Source organism: Phalacrocorax aristotelis, chromosome 2 (genome assembly GCF_949628215.1).
Source record: "Phalacrocorax aristotelis chromosome 2, bGulAri2.1, whole genome shotgun sequence".
Classification (NCBI taxonomy): Eukaryota; Metazoa; Chordata; class Aves; order Suliformes; family Phalacrocoracidae; genus Phalacrocorax; species Phalacrocorax aristotelis.
Genome location: NC_134277.1, coordinates 144,280,757 through 144,300,051, shown reverse-complemented (window position 1 = coordinate 144,300,051; position 19,295 = coordinate 144,280,757). Strand labels below are relative to the sequence as shown.

Genomic DNA, 19,295 nt, shown 5'->3' with positions numbered 1-19,295 from the left:
AAGAAAGAACTGGAAACTTCAGTAGTTTATTTTGAATTGATTGCATGCTGAAGAATTCAGCTCAGCCAAAGTTACTTGAAAATATTTTGGAAAGGTTTTAGATCAGAAATTTAAAAGTAGTTAGCAATCTGTATTTTTTCCAAGTTCACTCAGCCAAGAAATACAAAATATTAATTGTAATAGACGGAAAGAAATCAAATGCGAAGCCAAGTCTAATGACATGTTTCTAATTACTGTGCGTGAACTTTATTCTTCTCTGTGATCAGCACAGTAAATTAATATATTTTATATTTCATGGATTAGAAAGAAAGAACCTCTGAAGAAAATATTGAATGTTAACTCTGTTAACGTTCAGTATATGCTGCATATACTATCTACCTTAAAAGGAAAACACCAAATTTTATCAATGTACAGAAACCACAGCATGCTGAACAAAACACTGTAGTGAAGATATGGCAAATCTGCAACTATAAAATTCCCCCTAACATCATCAATTACCCGTTCTTCAGCTCCATACACACTATGTGACCATTCTAATATTATACTGAAACTGTCCACCTGATAAATCCTTGTTTAGTTGTCACACCTATGTTTCCTTTATTTGTTTTAAAAAAAAAAAAATATTACCTACATTCATTTGCAGATTGGTTTTATGAAACTATTTAAATAATTAATTCAAAGTGTCTAACCTTCAAAAGCAATATTGTTTCTAGGATTTATTTACAAAATTATTTATTAGTAGTAAGGAAGGAAAAGCTGGTGCCACACTTGGCAGATATTTTCTCTGCATCTAACCTTCCCATCCACGTATACTATTGTTTTGTCACCTAATTGCTGAGAACCTTTTCGGCTGAAATATTACAAGTAAACCTGGCATTGCCTTCAGTGGAACTAGAGCTCACCCCACATCTCTTATGGACAAGATTATAAAAGATACACATGAAAGACCCCTAGTATGGTTGAAGATTCTGGTTAATTCCTGATATCTCTCTCTCATAAATCCTAACTTTTAATTTCTTCAAACATCACTATTGATTTAAAAAACTTGAAATTGCATTCATTAAGATATTTCAACTGCTTTGATAACTTCCTAAATTTATAAATACCACTTCCAGATCTTTGGCAGTTGACTGACCCAATCAACAGACAATTTTCAAAGAATTGGCATTCATCATTTCTCTGCTATTTGCAATAGTTTAGCAAGATTCCTTTCCTACAGTGTGTTTGAGTTATTTTTCCAAAATATATACAATTACAAATTCTTGCTGTGTGCAGGCACTTTCTCTGGTAGTTATTTGACGCACTTTGTTTCTTAGCTGGAGTTAATGCTCATTATAAGTCCTTCCAAATGCATGACATACAATACCAAGGAATGTACATAACTACTAATAATTGTTATATGTTTGCTCTCACTTTTATATGACACTTCTCTATTTTAAAAACTGGATTGCAGAAGTGGCAGTGGCAGTTGTACACAGTGTTGTGCATACAGTATTGACAGTTGTACAAAAGAGAAATTTTCTCTGTTTAAAATTAGTAATGGTAGGAGAGATATCATGAAAGCTTTATCATGCATATGATCTAGGATCTATTCCCAGGCTTGCTAAAGGTATCCTTTGCAATCTCCAAAAAGCATCTTGACAACTTTGTCTTCATTTCCCTTTCTGTACCCACACTGCAGGGTCTTTACACGGATTTGCAATGTGCTCACATTCCCATGCGACATGCAAAGTTTAAAAGATATTGCAATCACTACATGTTAGGTCACTATTGTACTTCCTCCCAGGCATGCAACAAGGAAGCAGTTGTATGGCTGCATAATCCTAGGTCCACCCTTTCGAAACCCCTAAACCCAAGTCCAGAGCTCACTTTCAGCAGATGAGACGGTCCCACAGGCTTCAAATGTAAGCATAAATACACAGGCTTTTCTAAGTTAAACCCAACTACTAGAGAGCTTTAACAGCTAAACACAAGTTGTTTATGCAGAACTTCATTGCTATTCAGATACTGAAGAATGTCACCAAAATGTGAGAACTAATCTTATAAGGTTTACAGATACATTAATAAAATAATTAGAAGTGACATTGAATATAAACTCAAATAGCGCTTTATTTAAATGTCAAATATCCATCTCACAATTTACAGAAATTATTTTTCAGTTATTTTATTGAAGGTGAGCATTTTTTTAAATCTATGCAAGATTATAACTTCTAAGAATGCCAATGTACTGAAGTATATTGAAGTAGTTTATGATAAATACATTTGATTAAAATTAATTCACACACTAGTATTAGAAGCCCTATTTTTCTATTTCCCTACAAGCCAGTCAACAACAACTTGAGTTTAAACATATGCTACAAAAATATGTGAGGTTATATAATTTGTTGTATTTCACACAAAAAAAGCGCCATATCTTAGATTTAAATGTCTGGAATACAGTGATTTACACGATTATCAGTATACTGCTACCCAGATAAGAATGTGAATATGGTATCTAGCAATACCAACAATTTTAAGATACTCTGAACACTGGTTTCTAAAATGGCTTTCTGTAGTCTATTGTCTCTTACCTAAATATCTGTATCTTACTGCATCTGACCTAACCAAACATCTTTACAAAGATGGATTCATAAAAGTTACTGGTATGAACCCAAAGAGGAAAATTTTACACGTGCCAGCCACGGATCATTTCAAAAACAAACCAAAAAAAAAAAGTGAAAGCCAGGAAAAGATTCTACATTAAAATAATTAAAAATAGAAACTTCTAAACACAGGAAGATTTCATAGACATTCTCATTACTACTCTCAAACTCAGTGCTTTATCCGAAGCAAAATTTTAGTTCCCTCATGTCTTCAATTTCTTTTCCTATTATAACATCTTAAATTTTTGGAAGACCACTTTAGCAGTCCAGAAGTCTTGATCATAACAATATATTTTGTCCAACTGTAAATTTACCACATTTTGTCCTATCGCTATAGGTTGGGAATTAGAGAGTACATAGATGGTCAAGTATTTGAAGTTGGATGTACACAAGCATGCAGAGAAAGTCACAACTCACCCTAAGCAATTCTCTAAACATTTCAGTCCTGCTCAGACTGAGTTTCTGTTTAATTTCTTCTAACTATTTTACTTAAAGGGGAGCTACAAATAGGACAGAACTTGCCCTCTTCACAAGGAGCCAAAAATGGAGAAGACAAGGGGAAACAGGTACAAGTTGCACTGGGAGAGGTTTCATCTTGATACAAGAAAGAAATTTTTTACAGTAAGAACAATCATTCAGTGGAACAATCTCCCCAGGGATGTGGAGGTTTTCAAGATGTGGCTGGACAGGGTGCTGGATAATCTCATCTAGGCTCCCTTTGCCACAAAGGTTTGGACCAGATGATCACTCAAGGTCTCTTCCAACCTGGGCTGTTCTATGATTCTGTGATTCTGTTTTAGCATACTTAGTAAATACTACCTCACAGATCTATTATCTGATTGATTTGAACTATAAAGATAATTAATGTAATTTAATACCCTTTAATGAACTTATTCAGTTGCAAGTTATTAAACAGAAATTCAGACTATCTCATTCTTTACATAGATAAATCAATTTCTGTTCATCAGTTACTTAGCATGACTGAGCCAAGTTATGTTTCTGAATTGAAGTAATGTACTTGAAGTGCTCTTTTAAGTATTCCTGCAAACTACAATTACCTCAGGAAAGAAATGTATCAGAACTCTGAAAACAAATGGAAAGACCTGATTGTGGGATATTGTATAAGCTATTTTTACAGTATGTTGACATCTCGGGGTCAGTAAGTCTCTGTGACTAGGCCGTAATATTCCCAAATGACAGTATGACTATGCTCCCTTTTCCTCTGCTTTTAGTTTTTCATGTAATAAGAAAAATACATGAGTGAACAAACACTTTCTTAGAAGTAACAATGCATCCTTGTAAAAAAGCCTTTTACTTGTATCATCTTTATAAAAGAAGGATTGATTAAAAAAAATAGTTTCCAGGAAAAACAAGGTTGAATAAATATAATTTCAGAGAGATGGTGACGTGTCTTACGAATGATGGTATGTCCCTGAAGTCGTGTTCAAAGACAGAATGCAAATTAAGAGACTCTCCCAATAAAACTCCATAAAAATTATTTACCTCTACATGGGAAGAAACAAGAAAGTGACTTAAAAGCTTTGAAACAACTTTTTAACAGCCTGTTTAAGGGGGACTTTTGGCATGGGAGAAGGCAATAGCTCCATTAGAGAATCAAAAATATCAAGATTGTGAGAACTTCTGTTTGGCATTATTCCCAGAGCACAAAGCCACACACAAATAAATTCCTTACCGTAGGCTTTAACCCAACAAGGGGGATTCTTTTCTCTCACTAAGATCTTTCCTTCAAATCTGGGTTTGACAAAATTCAAATTGCTTCGTACTTTCATAAATGGTTTAAATTACATCATCAGTTTAAAACAAAAAAAAAAAAAGACTTTGGTTAAATGTATTTATCTTTTATCTGCCACTATGATTAGCAAATTAGATAACTCCTACTCAAAGTTATTAGGAAAAACACATATACCTTTCTCTGTGTGTCTTTTTTTTTTCTTTTTTGTTTTCTTTTCAGATGGCAGCATCTCTAATATGACTTTCAGTATTAAACAGTACAATTTCCATTTTTGTTGCTGTGAGTTAAGGTAAAATACAGGAAGGAGGAGAACGGTCATATAAGGGAATATAAGTGGCAGAATAAAGGGGGAGGAAAAACACTGCTATAAATCCAAACGAATTTCAAGGAGGAGTACCTCTTGAATGTGCTTTTGACTTAATTTTTCATAGTATGGCGTTTGTAACTGCTTATGTTTCAGCAATAAGTATGCAGATAACAATAACTTTCTCAGAAAATGCTGTCACAAAAGCAGTAGAACAATTGCTGCATCTCCCTCTCTTCATCTTCGAATGACTACACCAACCAGCAACAATTCTTTCCAAATAATATAGTTCAAGAATACAATAATGAACTAACTGTACACCAATGTACTGGTCTGGGCTGGGATAGACTTCATTTTCTTTGTAGTAGCTGGTATGGTGTTATGTTTTGCATTTGTGATGAAAATTGTTTATAACACAGGGATGTTTTTGTTATTGCTGAACACTGCTGGCACAGTGGTAAGGTGTCTTCTCCTCAGACCGCCCCACCAGCGAGTAGGCTGGGAGTGCCCAACAAGTTGGGAGGGGAGACAGCTGGGACAGCTGACCCCCAACTGAGCAAAGGGATATCCCATGCCATATGACATTGTGCTCAGCAATAAATGCTGGGTGCTGGGTGGAAGGAGGAAGGGGGGTGACATTCAGAGTTATGGCATTTGAATGTATTGAACATAAGCAGCTGGTTTTCACTTGCTAGGTCCTTATGGGTTATCCCTTCCTTTCATTTCTCAGCTGTGGAATGTTAAAAGCTGATTCTTCCCTCAGATTGGTCTACAACTCAAACCTCTATCATAGAATCATAGAATGTTTTGGGTTGGAAGGGACCTTAAAGATCATCTAGTTCCAATCCCCCCGCCATGGGTAAGGACACCTTCCACTAGACCAGCTTTGCTCAAAGCCCCATCCAACCTGGCCTCTAACATTAGCTTTTCAAGTAAGAATGACCGTACTTTTCCTCATCCTTAGCCTAAGCACAAGAGCATCCCCCCATAATGGAGGATGGGGGTGGGTGCATTCTAATACCCTCAAATATGTAAAAATACTCATAGAAACCATCTCAATATTTTTCTTCAAATCTCTACAAAAACCTTGCTACAAACCCTACTGACACAAAGCAGAACACAACTGGTGCCTATCCCGATGACGAATAAAGCCTCATTCTTGTCTTTTGATAGTTTGCTCTATTTATTAATTTCTCTTCTTGTGTTACATTAAATCATGGAATATCACAAGTTGGGAGGGACCCATAAGGATCATCAAGTCCAACTCCCTGCTCTTCATGGGCCTACCTAAAACTAAACCATACGACTAAGAGCATCATCCAGATGCTCCTTGAGCTCTGACAGGCTTGGTGGTGCCATGACCACTGCCCTGAGGAGTCTGTTCCAGTGACCGACCACCCTCTCAGTGAAGAACCTTTTCCTAATGTCCAGTCTGAATGGTAAATCCAAGTTTGTTTGTGGTTCCCCCCCAGCAAAGGTGGCATGAGAAGTTCTTCCTAACCTGCCTCCTCCTGTTGTGTCAAACCAACTGTTTGTGGCTACACAGTAACTCAAATAACAAAACCAATTAAGATAAAAACGGCACTTCTGAATACTTTTGGCTTCATCAAACAAACAAAACATATCACAGAACTAGCTCTTTGATGGTGAGATTCACTTTGATCTCCATGGGGCAAACCTTGTCATTAGTATCTCTAACCATCAATAATACATGACATATGGCTAAAAAACAGCACAATATCAGAAGTTTTCAAAATAAAATTAAGATAATTTTCACAACAGTTAAAAATGGAAATTAAAGAGTAAGCTTTTCTGAGTTTATCACACTACCTTCTTCCATGATGGGTCTCTGCACAACAAATGGGATTTCCTGCAGTGGTTCCATGTGTTTGTGTCCAGCACTCATAATCTTTATCTGGGGCAAGCAGATGACAAGCGTGCCGGGCATACTGGCCTGCCCATGGTACCAGCTTCGCACAGTCCCGGGAATGTCACCCGACACAATAGTACTTGGGGAAGGCAGGCTGTCGTTTGGAAGGAATACACAACAAGATTGCACTTCAAGCTGAAAAAATAAAGCCAAGAAAGTCTCCTCAGAAACAGATTAAAATTTTTCCCTCCCCAATGTGGAATATTCGTCTTGGTACAAATTCTCAAGTTACTCACCCCATCACAGCTGATTGAAAATAGTCTTAGCTTTCAGTTGAATTAAGAGGAAAGAAGACACAAAATGTTGGAAAACAGTATCTTCTTGTAAATTATGATTATAGATGGGGAAGGGAGTGGAGAAAAAGGTGTGATTTTGGTCTGTAAATTTGATCAGAAAGGTGTTGCCATATAAACTGAAAATACATCCATCTATGTTTCAACCACTTTTTACAAGGATCATAATTGAGTCAGAAAATGTTCTCACAATAAAGTTGAGAAAACCCTCTTTTTGCAGTTCACTAGCTTTTGTTAGCAATAGCTAAGCCTCCAGAACTAACCAAGATTTTATATGCTGTTACTTTATAGAAAGACTTCTATAAAGACCTATTTCAGGGAATATTCTGTCTTTACTTTGTAGTCAACAGTAACAAGCATGTACAAAAACGATAAACTAGGAAAAATAGAAGCTTTAGTGAAAAACTGACTTTAAAAGAAATGGATAGGTGCATACATACACAAAGAGAAATGAGTAAAGTTCACAAAGTTTATACAGCTTCCTTGCAAATCAGAAGCAGTGCATATTGTTTCATATGAAATAGCACTTTTTTGTTCTTTATTTTCAGGCAACGCTGTTACCCTGAAACACTTCTGACCATTCTGCCATCTCCTTATGAACTTCTAGCAAGGCTGAGCAAGCCCAAACCAAGAACCAAACTCATCACTACTTGTTAACCCAGAGGTGGTGTAAGCTGCAGACTGTTAGTCTCCCATGGTTCTTAAAAGTAATATTCTGCACCTGGGTATCAAATAGCCCTAACAGCCTGCACATTTGAACACATTGTTAAGCAAGTACAAACTATGATTCAGTTAATTTCTTCACATTGTTTGGAAAAGTCTAGCATACAAAATGTTGGACATGATATTATTTGTAGTTGTGATAAAAGAACATTTGTTTGCTGTAAACTTACGTAACAGAGTCTCTCAATTTGACATCATTAAAATACATCACAGCTTAAAAGTGATAACCAAGGTTTGTACTCCATACCCTTCCCTGAAGGCTAATAGTCCCTCAAGACCACAATAGTGATTTGCAATAGAGATGGAATTCCTCGACACCATAAGCACTTTGCCAGCCTAGTGAGGAAAACAGAGATATTCATCTTTATTTCAGCATTTTTATGCCCTCTTGCTTAGACAAACTGACAAGAATTCACTGCAGAAAAATATAAGTAGAATTTTGCAAAAATAAATACATTGTTACATGAAGTCTGTGTTTGTTTCTAGTTTTAGAACTGTTTGAGTTGTAAAATGAAGTTAATTACATCTTTGATAAGTAGTTTATTGATCCAAGGTTGCAGAGCGGACTTTATTTATACTGGATGAAAATCAACAGTGTATTGTTACAGATGTAATAGATTTGGATTTTTTTTTTTAACTAGTAAATTAGTCATTGTGTCAATTTGCAAAGATTTTTACAGTGACACATTAGATCGTTTTCTGGTCTATTACTAATAGGTTGCAGGTCAAGCCATTGTGGGATAATGATAAATAGATGACAAAAGAACGCATGATCAGTATAACTTTTGTTTTATCAGAGCATTTGCTGAGTAAACAGTTTATTACAAATCATCCATTCTTCGTGTGTGTATATATATATATATATCCATGATGATTAACATCAAATGCTGCCTGAATATACAAACCATGTGGTGGTAATAATCAAAAAATTCCACCAACTTGGAGAGATACTATACTTCATCGCATTACCAGCAGCAGGATCTACAGGAGATGTTTTGCAAAGTACTCTTGAGAAGAGATGTCAATACGCAGTAGAGTTTTTACACTTCATTTACAGTTCAGTACAGCTTTGTACTGAAGACAAGCTCCTCAGATCATTTTTTTTATTTTACTTTGCCATATCAAGAATATTGAAGTGGAATCACAACAGTTTCACTCCTTCAAATGCCTCAGGGAAATTCCTGTTTGTATAGGCATTATTTTGCCATTCATTTTCAAACAACTGAATGGGAATCGGATCACAAATTTTGGTGGGGTTTACATGACAACATCAGACCCTCCACATGTAATATTAGATTTGCTTACACCTGTGCTTTGCTTACCTGCGTTTCATTTAAAGTTTTATAAAAATAAATCAACTTTGCAAAATATTATTGTAGGGTTTCAAAGGCCAACACAATGAACATATGGCAAAATTCCACATTTTAGGGCAAATCATGCAATTATTATAATTACAGAAGAAATTGCCAACCTGGATTCACAAGGGCCCAAGAAGTGTAAAATTGAATTGTACCTGTTGAACTTCTCAAGAGGCCAATTCTGCTTACACACAACTATCTACTTCAATGGAATCTGAGTACGTTTATCTGACAAAATCTGGAGTTCTGTCTTATAACAAGATCCACTGAAGGAATGGAAGAGTGCACCTAAAATGATGACATTGTATGTCGGACAAAAGTGAGAATGTGTGCTACAGATTGCTTTACCCATCAGAAAGTGCTTTAAAATATATGCAATCCAAATATCTTAAAATTAAACTACATCAATAGCATATATTAAAGCTATCATATAAATCTTTTTACACTTTTTAAATAACTGTTAAACTGTGTGTCTAAAATAGTGAATTTAATGTAACATGTAACTGATTTATGTAACTGAATATAAACCTGCAGCAGTAAATCTTGCATTAATGTAAGGATCTGACAATCCAAGGGAAAGAAAATGAAGTAATCTGCCAGTAAGAAGTCCTCAAGCTGGGGGTCAGATCCTGTTCATGGAAACCATCTGGTTGGGACCCTCCAAGCCACACCAAACACAAATGATCTTTTAAAAAAATATCCTATTCATTAATGCTTCACAGCTGCACTGAGTGTTACTTCATTTTTCCATGGCAACATCCTTTCTGTTTCAAGGATCTTATTTCAGTTTTGGTAGCAACGTGTTCTTTAGCCAATACTGAACACATTCATATATTAAAGAGAAGGAATCATTACAAATTCTTGAAACAGAATCACCCCCTATTTTCCTTTCTATTATGTCAAGGCCTATACATGCTAAGTAACGTACACTAATGGTAAACCAATGAATTAAGAAGTATTTTCTCTTCTACTTTTAAAAGGTTATGCAAAGCACATTGCTTTAAGCTTTTACTAATATATAAACCTAAAAAAGTGCAATGACTTTAAGATATCTGTTGTATACAAAGGAAAGCATTAAGTTACTGGAATAAATGGAGTATTTTTACTTCATATTTTATAAAAAGAGAGTGTTGCTTGATAGGGAGAACAGTGAAATGCATACTGCAGAAGAACTAGGTATTCCTAACTTAGGAGGGTATGTGGGAAGAAGTGAAACAAAACAAGTGACATGCCATAAATATCCTGCAGCAGTGCATCAAGGGCAGACAGGTTGTACAGACGTCTTTACAGACATTCATGATAGTGATACCTTACGGAGATTCCCTTCTCTAACCAACATTCAATAGCTATGTAAACCAATTAGAGGCATTGAAGATGACCCACATGGTGACACTCACATAAAGGTGCCTCCTGGGAAGTGGCCTCTCTCTGCATTAATCATCATCCATCATACGCTCTCATCAGAAAGGCTAATGTGTTTTCCTGGGAGTTTCAGATACAGAATATAATCTTGCAATGACTCCCAAAACAGCAAAGAAACACTGTTACACATCTTATGTAGGGGTTCTGGTATGGTCATTATTGTAAGACCATACCTCAGCCTCTGACATCCAAATGAGCTCTACCCAATTACACCATCTGCAGTTGAGCCAGACATGAACTGTTTGTTAGAATTCAAAAAGGCAGGCCAGAAATTCATGTTTTGAAGTTAGACAAAAAGTAAAAATGATATAAATGGAAAGCAGAGCACATGAGTTAGAGAACTAAGAGAGCAGGCTACCTGTACATACAAATGAGTGTAATAAGGATCAGCTGCATTTTCTTTCACCACTTAGAACAAAATGCCTTAGCACTATACAATACTCCTTTTCTAAGGAAGCCCAATTTTAAGAAGTTTTTATTTAGCTATGGAAAATTTCATTTCTTGTCAGTTTGTGGTAAGTAACAAATTAAGAAATCATCCTATCTCGTAAGTGCTGAATAACTGCTGAAAGGTGTAACTGCTAAGTTACAAGTCACAGCATCTCTTCCTGACCCATGAATAAAGACCACTGTTCAAAGAACAGGAACTCTAGTCAATCTCATCCTTACGTTACTGTTCTTTCAATCAGTGTTTCACTTTGACTAAAATTTTACACAAGTTATTATATGCTTTAAAGAAAATATTATTTTCAATAATTTCAGGAAAGAGACTAATTTTTTAAAATAATTTCAGGGATATTTAATGGCATGTGGAATATCTGGCTAAGTTTTATATGTAATAATTACACTCTTATTTAGTTGGCATTCACTGCAACATTACTCATTAATTCATTTGCTTTTAGTACAGATCCTTCATTATTCTCACTGGAATTCAGCATTAACAACCAATTAAAAATAATTGTGTTTATACTGCTCCACAATTTTAGCAACTATTAGTATGAAGAACACGTGAAAAGCGAGTATTAGCCTCCTGCACAGTGCAACTGCCAGAAAGACTTCAAGGCTGCACATAAAATCCTACAACAACTGAAAAATAAAAATGACTTTTTGTAGGTTCAGTATGAAAGTCTTTTCACTTAAATACTAATAGCTTACCACAATTCCAATGCGCAAAATCTTCATGCAATATTCTGTCATGAGCAAGCCAGGGCTAGAACTAAACAAGTACCAGCTTTACATCCAAAATAATCTTTCCAGTTACTTTGGTTCCAAACACATTTACTTACTCAAACTTCCATTAAAAGAATAATCCTCTGATGATTTTAAGTTATGAAGTTCTGTTTTATCTGACAACAACTACAGACTTTTCTATTCTACTATCGTGTTAATAAAAGATCCAGGAACATGAAAATAGCTTTAGAAAAAACCTTAGAGTCTAAGTGCTCCAGCATTTAACCAGACAAAGTATTCTAGAAATTTGCCTTTGCCTTTTTCATGCCAAACAATAATAAAATACAGAAAATCTGTATGAATTTAACATATATTTATGTGTTTAATAAAATTCATATTATGTTTAAAGAAAGAAATATATCATACTGTACTTGAATTGAAAAAACAGAGCCATAACCCCCATCATCTTATCCTCTATGCACTGCCTTGCAGAAATTTCAGGTTTCCCATTTAGGCTGGTATTGAAGAAAAAAAAAATAAAAATATATATATATGCATTTGTGTCTTGAAAAGTATATTTAAATAAAATAGACATAGGGACTACTAGCAATAATAAAAAGAACTGCATACGTATCTAGAAATCCTTCACATTTCATGAAGAAGGATTACTGCATATTTGTTTGGAAGCATGTTCTTGGACATTTTCTGCGGTGTTTCCTTGGAGTCTGTTGAAACTTTTCACTGGTAACATGTAATGTCCTTCAGGCAAGATATTGGCATATCTTTATCAAGTATGATCAAAGCATAAGGATGAAACATACCTGAAATGTGTAAGCTGTTGTATGAATTCATAGGGCCATTTAATTTCAACACAGATAAAAAGAATATAATTTATTATTCTTGGTGATGAATAGGGAAAGCATAAGGACCTTCCCAAAAACCCTGTGAAAAGTAATAAATCCAGAATCTCAAACACCAGAAGGAGTATCTAATACAAAAAATCCTCGCCAGTATTAGCTCTAATCTGTGAGTGTATTATGTCAGAGCAGTGATATATTTACAAATTACTCACTGAGAAAACACGTGCCTATCACCGTCATCAGCATTCATCTCCATAAAAGCAACCCACTAGTTTGAACACAACGGGTTTTTTTTCTATTTGGTAACGGGCAAACTTCATTTTACGCTGGTCAGTATCTTAACCATTCTTTGGAAGAAATTCACTTTGCTGGTTTCTCACACAACAAAGCGTACCTTGAAAAATGTATGAGCAGAATATCTTAGTCCTGATTCAATTTTCCCCATTTATAAAGGTTCCAGCTCTTCATCATCCCCATTATTATATTATTACTTCTACTATGACTCAAACTGTAAGCCTGGTTTATACAGGGAGTCCCACTGTGCTAGGTACCACCCAGACATGTAACAAAAATGCACTGCTTCCTTCAAACAGCTTACAAATTATCTCTCCTGACTCCCCTTATCTACCCATTTTAATCTCCAGTAGAGACAACATTAAGAAAGAAAGAAAGGAAAACAAGCAAAGTATTAATGAAATAATGATTAAAGAGCTAGCTGAAAACTAAAGAGAGTTAATAGAAAGCATATCCTCAACTTCAGAATGTTCTGCAATCAAGTCACGACTCTGAAGTTCCTGCTCAGGCAAGACTTCAACTTTCAAACTTTCTACTAATTTGAACCCAAAGTACTTTCTGCATGAAAAAGGAGTAAAACAGACACAGGTTCTGGGATGAGCCTGTATATAAATAAATATATCTCTTGGTAAGAAGAAGGAACCAGCATTACCTTCTGTCAGAAACAGGGTTTTCAAAATTTTTAAAATTTTAACACAAAAACAGTTTTGCTGCTATATGCTGATGTACCATAAAACACCAGTCTCATAAAATGTAGTGTTCAAAAGGCACAGATTATAATAATTCTAAATTAGGGTAATTTCTAAGCAGGCACTTGATATGGACTTGGAAGAAGACAGTCCTAATTCTAGCTTTTCTAAGTCATCTAGTATTTAATCATGCAATTGTAACACTGGACTTCTAACCCGGCCTTTTTTGTATATAGCATGCATATATACTCCTACAGGAAAATTCTGCTTTTACGGATCAGCAATCACAATCTAGAGCAGTCTAGGATGAAATGGTTTAACCCAAGTGGTCACCTACTTGTCCTTTATAAAAAGGTTAACAAGTAAACAGATGAGCCATCACTATATAACATCACATTTTGTCATACACCCCAAGAAAGTATTTATCATACGCACTTTCCTCAAATATTTTTAGAAAGGAAGGTATTCTGCAAATCTAAATATAGATAAAAAGGTGTATAGCTATGTTTGTAATACAGAAAAGTGTGACAAACATTTTAAATTTAAAGTATCTTCCCCTCAGATATAAAAAAATATTTCGAAAACTAATATTCTAAAACCAAAGCATTCTTTGCTTAATTTACCAAAAATCTAGATCTTATTTTTCATTCTCTAAGACTTTGAAACTACTGAAATAAGACAATAAAACTTGGGAGCTCCTTTAAACACCCTCTAATAAAAAGCACTAGGATGCATAAAAAGTATCATAAAGTTTGGAAAGACATAGGGTTTTTCCCACTTCCTTTTCATCTTACCTGAAGTGTAAGGCGCTTAACTGCATTCCACACTATTCCAATAAATTCCTTCATTCTTTCTTCAGGACTTCTGCAGCTTTCAGATGAGTTCAGCATGGTTTTCACAGGAAGTGACAAAGGACGAGATTCTAACAAACAACAAAACTCAGTTACACAAAGAATACATAACTAAGTAATATACTTACTGGTAGTGAGAAAAAGATATTTTAAATTTTAAAAGAGAATTTTCTCTCACTATGTATCTCACTATGGACATAATAATAGTGTGTCTATTATTAGTTTTAAACTTGGCAATACAACTGTATCAGCTAAGCCTGGTGACAAATGCAATGAAATAAAATGCTTAAACTTTTTTAACATAAACTGCTAAGAGCATATTATGAAGAATATTTGGCCTAAGCAAATTAAGACAGCTTTCAAAGTGTGACAATCTATTTGGTGATAGAATAGCAGCCCAAAAGGTTTTCATGCACATTGCTGCCAGTGTAGTCTAAAAAAGGTTTTAGTTTTCTAAACTCGCTGTAAGAAATGAAAGACAGCTCATACTGAATTACAGCCTTTGATTTGTTCACTTAAAATTCACCTAAAAACTTGAGTATGCTTCCAAAGCAAGGCATATAAATTAAACTATTTTCTTAGTTTGTCAAGCTTAAAGGTAATAAAGTATGAAATATTTCAGCAAAATTCAATGTTTTCTAGTAAAAAGAGAAATTTGCTTAAATTGTTATTTAATAACATGAATATGAAAAGATTTTAGATAACAGAAGTATTTAATTTAATATAAGCATAATAGAACTTCAGAAGAGGCCTAGTGAGGACATCAAGTAGCAGCTGCAAATTCATTAAAGGCTGTATGAGTGGTACATAGTTCCTCCTGTCATCTCTTAAAAGAATATCCTCCTTCTTATGTTTTGGGATACCCACCAGATTGTAGTCAGCTTCTTTAACTTTTCCAGTTTTGGCTTACATGTTGTTGAGCTGACAAAACTGCAGGAATAAATTATGAAGTCTTCATTTTAAACTAAATTGAAATCAGCACAAGTGTGACAATTTATGTCTCCCAATTATACAGCTACGAGAAATCAGTGTCGTACAAACTACAGAAAAATTCTTAAAACAAAATTATGCTAGCAAGTGAACTCAGGTGATCGAAAGTATATGCCCCTTGATATGCATCACTGGGCCTTCAGTCAGTTTTGATCATGCAAGGAAACATGCAAGGAATTAAAAATGAAACATCCAAGAGGTGAATTTCTGCCAAGAGCGTGCAATGTTAATGCCACTTGAGGAATTAATTTGTGACATTTCTCCCATCAAGGCTAGAAAAGGCCAGAGTTGCTTAATATTCTAGACAAAATCATAGAATCATAGAATCATAAATCCTTCAACAAATAGCATTTTTAACTATCTGAAAAGAAAGAGAAGCATTAACTTTATTAAACTGATGGGGAATCAAAAGATTAAAAAAGAGAGGTGGTCAAAGAGTGAAAGAGAATTTTTATTGCTGCAGTGTAATTAGTCCTCTCAGATATTCCTGGCTCCAATTATGGATCTATTAGAATGATAAAGAATGAAAATTGGATCATGAGACTAAAAAGCATGACATTCCAGGATTGTTGTTGTCAGCTGTGCTGGAGAGACAAACGAGTAAATTGTTCATATGGGAAAGCAGCGTGGAGTAGCTATTTCATAATATTTTCTCATGTGGACAGTTTTATGCCATGCAGTGAGTATTCCATCCACATCATGAATGGATTAAGTTAAAACAAAGACATTCAGTGAGGAATAGCTGCTGTTCTTTAACTTCTTACCCTACCTCAGTTCTCACCATCTTCTCTGTGTAGTCAGGCCCTACACTACACATATTACAAGGTAAGAATTAGGAACATCCTGAGTATCAAGAAATAGTAAAATAGAAGAAGTACTAGAGAGTAGAACTCCAGAATATAAGTGTGGGTAAGGGTGAGACCAGTATACAAAGTCACTGTGAGATTTGGGAAATCTCACACACAGGAATGCTTCAGGTCAGGATGAACAGATAAATACATATATATACACACAGGTAAAACTATATATTCGACAGCACAATCAGCAGGGAATATCAACATCTTATGCCACTGAACAAGTGCATTCCCCATGAGTGGGATCTGAAGCTAGGTTTTGTTTCAGCCTCACGTTTTGTTTGCTGGGAAACACACACACTGCTAATTCTCAATTTGGGGAATCAACTTTCTAATGCCAGAAACAACTATCCATGACTGAAAAATAAAATTAGCTGGCAAAAGCACCACTTGTTTCTCTCCATATATATGCAATTCAAACCTGAAAAGCTGATTCAAATTCAAGGAATATCCATGATAGACAATACCTTCACTGTAATGCCCCATACTCAACCAAAAGAAGGGGGGGTGGAGAGGGGGGAAGGTGCCTCAAAAATCAATAGATAAGGAATGATTCAACCAGAAATCATGGAAAACAGAGAAATAATAAGAACTGTTTCAGAGTGGAAAGAAGAAGCAAGCACAGAAGTAAGTCCTGAAAAGAAAAGAAGAAAGAAGTCGTCTGTTCATTTTCTTCCTGTACTGGTAAGTCCCAGAGTTTTGTCTGAAGGGATGCTGGGACAGAACAATGTCTGAACTCCCCATCAGGCAAGGCCATCAGTAGATGACAACTACTAAAAGACTGTAGTAGTCTGGTGTGGCTACCGTGTGTGTTTGGCGAGTCCTCAATAGTAGATGTGTAGACTGGATCAGCTCCATCTATCTCAGTACGAAGGTTAATCTCCTAAAATAATTATGCTACTCAGCTACTACTGAACTGAAAACCTAGGAACATTTCCTGGCACTGTAATCAGCCTTGTGTTGAAGCCAGGAGTCAGTCAGCAATAGCAAGATAGAAAATATGATTTGCATGACACACTTAAAAGCTGATGAGGGAAAAAAATTGGACGGGGGCTACTTCAGGTTGTACAAGTCAAGTTTCTATGAATCCCACTGTACAGGAACATAAAAGGTTCCTATTCTCATCTTCTAATCCCATATTGTGTAACTGGTATTTTTGTAAAAATATACACCACGACTATTTCAAAGAACTAACAATCACTCAGAGGCTGCCACACTCACCATCAATTTCAGAACACACACTGGTAATGAACAGACTTTTTAAGAAGGACTGATCAGATCAGGATTGAGCTACCAGAAGGAGCAGTTTTCATAATTCATTTCACAATTTATGGTTAAAGTACAGAGGGAGTTCCAAGGGGGAATCCTGCAAAATTATTCACAAACAGTACTCTCTTTGTAGGAGATGCCACTAAGCAGGACTTATAGGTATAAATTCTAGACAGAGGTGTCTTTCTTAATAGACATATGCCTCCTCCTTTGTGGTTTTTTTTAGCCTACTGAGAACTGGTTGCTTTAGAAGTCTGATCCATAAAACACTTAAAAGTTTAAAAAATAAAAAGATCTTTGGGGAAAATGGTGCTATTCTGTACTATTAATATTCAGTGACCTAAGGAACACACAGGGTAAATACAACTTTTGAAGTGCAAAGATCTGGGGCAAATGGATATTTCTCAAATAAACCAAAGCAGTTAAGTCCATAGATCAGAGATTTTCCACTACTGGGTTAAGGACTATGGATAATCTGTACTCACCACTGGCCTCATGCTTTCAGTTCCTCCTCTCTCCCTACAGCTACCAACTGAATTAAAGGGAGGTAAAATACAATAACAACTTATTGCTGATTTGTATGTGGTACAGACCTCATCCCTCTGGCACAAGATGACTCATTTCTTCTGGCCCACTATGTCCCTCAGATACCTCATGCATTAAGAGGGCAGCAGCATTAAGAGGGCACCTTTTCTGGTTGGAAAAGGTTATCCTGCTGCAGGCAAACCTGTGCTTCAAGTGATCCCCAAAAGCAGAGAGAGCTCCTACTGAAAGACAAGGTTCTCAGACAGACTCCCATGCAGCAGCCTGCAGTAGAATAGTCTTGCCACCATCCCATTGTATGTCCATACTCAAAATGCATCTGTCATATCAGCTCAAAAAGCTAGGCAAGCTTTCCTTCCCACATCACATCATCTGTCATACAGCTTATCACACATCAGAACTGAGAAAAATCCTACTGCAAACTAATCATAATTACTAAGAGGCCACGACAGCAAAACTCATAAACATTAATAGTTATTTAAAAGAAGAAAAAAATCAAAGGAAAATATACTGTAATTACGTGGCTTCTTCTGGAAAGTTTTTGCCTCTGCTAAAATTACTCTCCACAGTGTCAAAAAACTCATTGGGATTTCTTAATATCTATTCACATTTTCATGCATTAGATAGGGCTTTTAATCAGCAATAAAACCAGAAATACCAAGGTGTTTGCAACAAATGCAAGCCACTAAGGAACTTATCAAGAGGTCTAAGGGATTAGAAATGAGGTTAAAATGCAGCGGAGGAGAAAATTAAAACTTCAAACAACTCTGAAAAAATATCTAAGTGGCCTACAGAATTTTTTTGCTGAAGATTAATTGGTTTCTTCATATGTAAAACAAAACAAAAATTAGCCCCCCACCCCCCCCACCCCCCAAAAAAAAAAAAAAAAAAGAAAAAACCACCAAACTACCACCTACTTAAAACTTACTTGCTCTTTTCTGTAACGCAGCAGGTTTTGGTTTCTACGTATAATATTGTGCAAAAGTAAAAATTCAGTGAAACTTGTTATATAAAAGCTTGTTTGAACTTAGGTTTGCATTCCAATTTTCCTCGAAGTATTTTTATATTTGCAACACAAAGGAACTAAACGTATATGTCTATAAATATAGATATACGAAAACATTACATGTGATTCACAGTTTTTCGTACATATGTATGACAGCCAAAGAAACAAATTCTGTTCTCAATAGAATGGATTTCCATGTAATAATTTTGTTCTATGACTTAATATTGAACATTACACATATACAAGAAATTGCAAAACCAGAGCAATATCTTGTTAAAAACTCTTCCTATCTTAATGTACTATTTTCTCCTACAATCCCATTTAAAAAGAAAAACTTAATCTAA

At 35.4% G+C, this 19,295-nt stretch overlaps 1 protein-coding gene across 5 annotated transcripts in view; it reads right to left on the bottom strand.

Moving 5' to 3' along the window:
• Positions 1–19,295, bottom strand: part of VPS13B (vacuolar protein sorting 13 homolog B) — a 486,846-nt gene that overhangs the window by 228,054 nt on the left and 239,497 nt on the right. For all 5 annotated transcript variants that reach the window (XM_075085497.1, XM_075085494.1, XM_075085496.1 and 2 more), the window contains exons 22-23: positions 14,233–14,360; positions 6,530–6,764 (exon numbers count right to left, since the gene is read on the bottom strand). In XM_075085497.1, the coding sequence (XP_074941598.1) occupies positions 6,530–6,764; positions 14,233–14,360 (363 nt within the window). The remainder of the gene's footprint in view (positions 1–6,529; positions 6,765–14,232; positions 14,361–19,295) is intronic.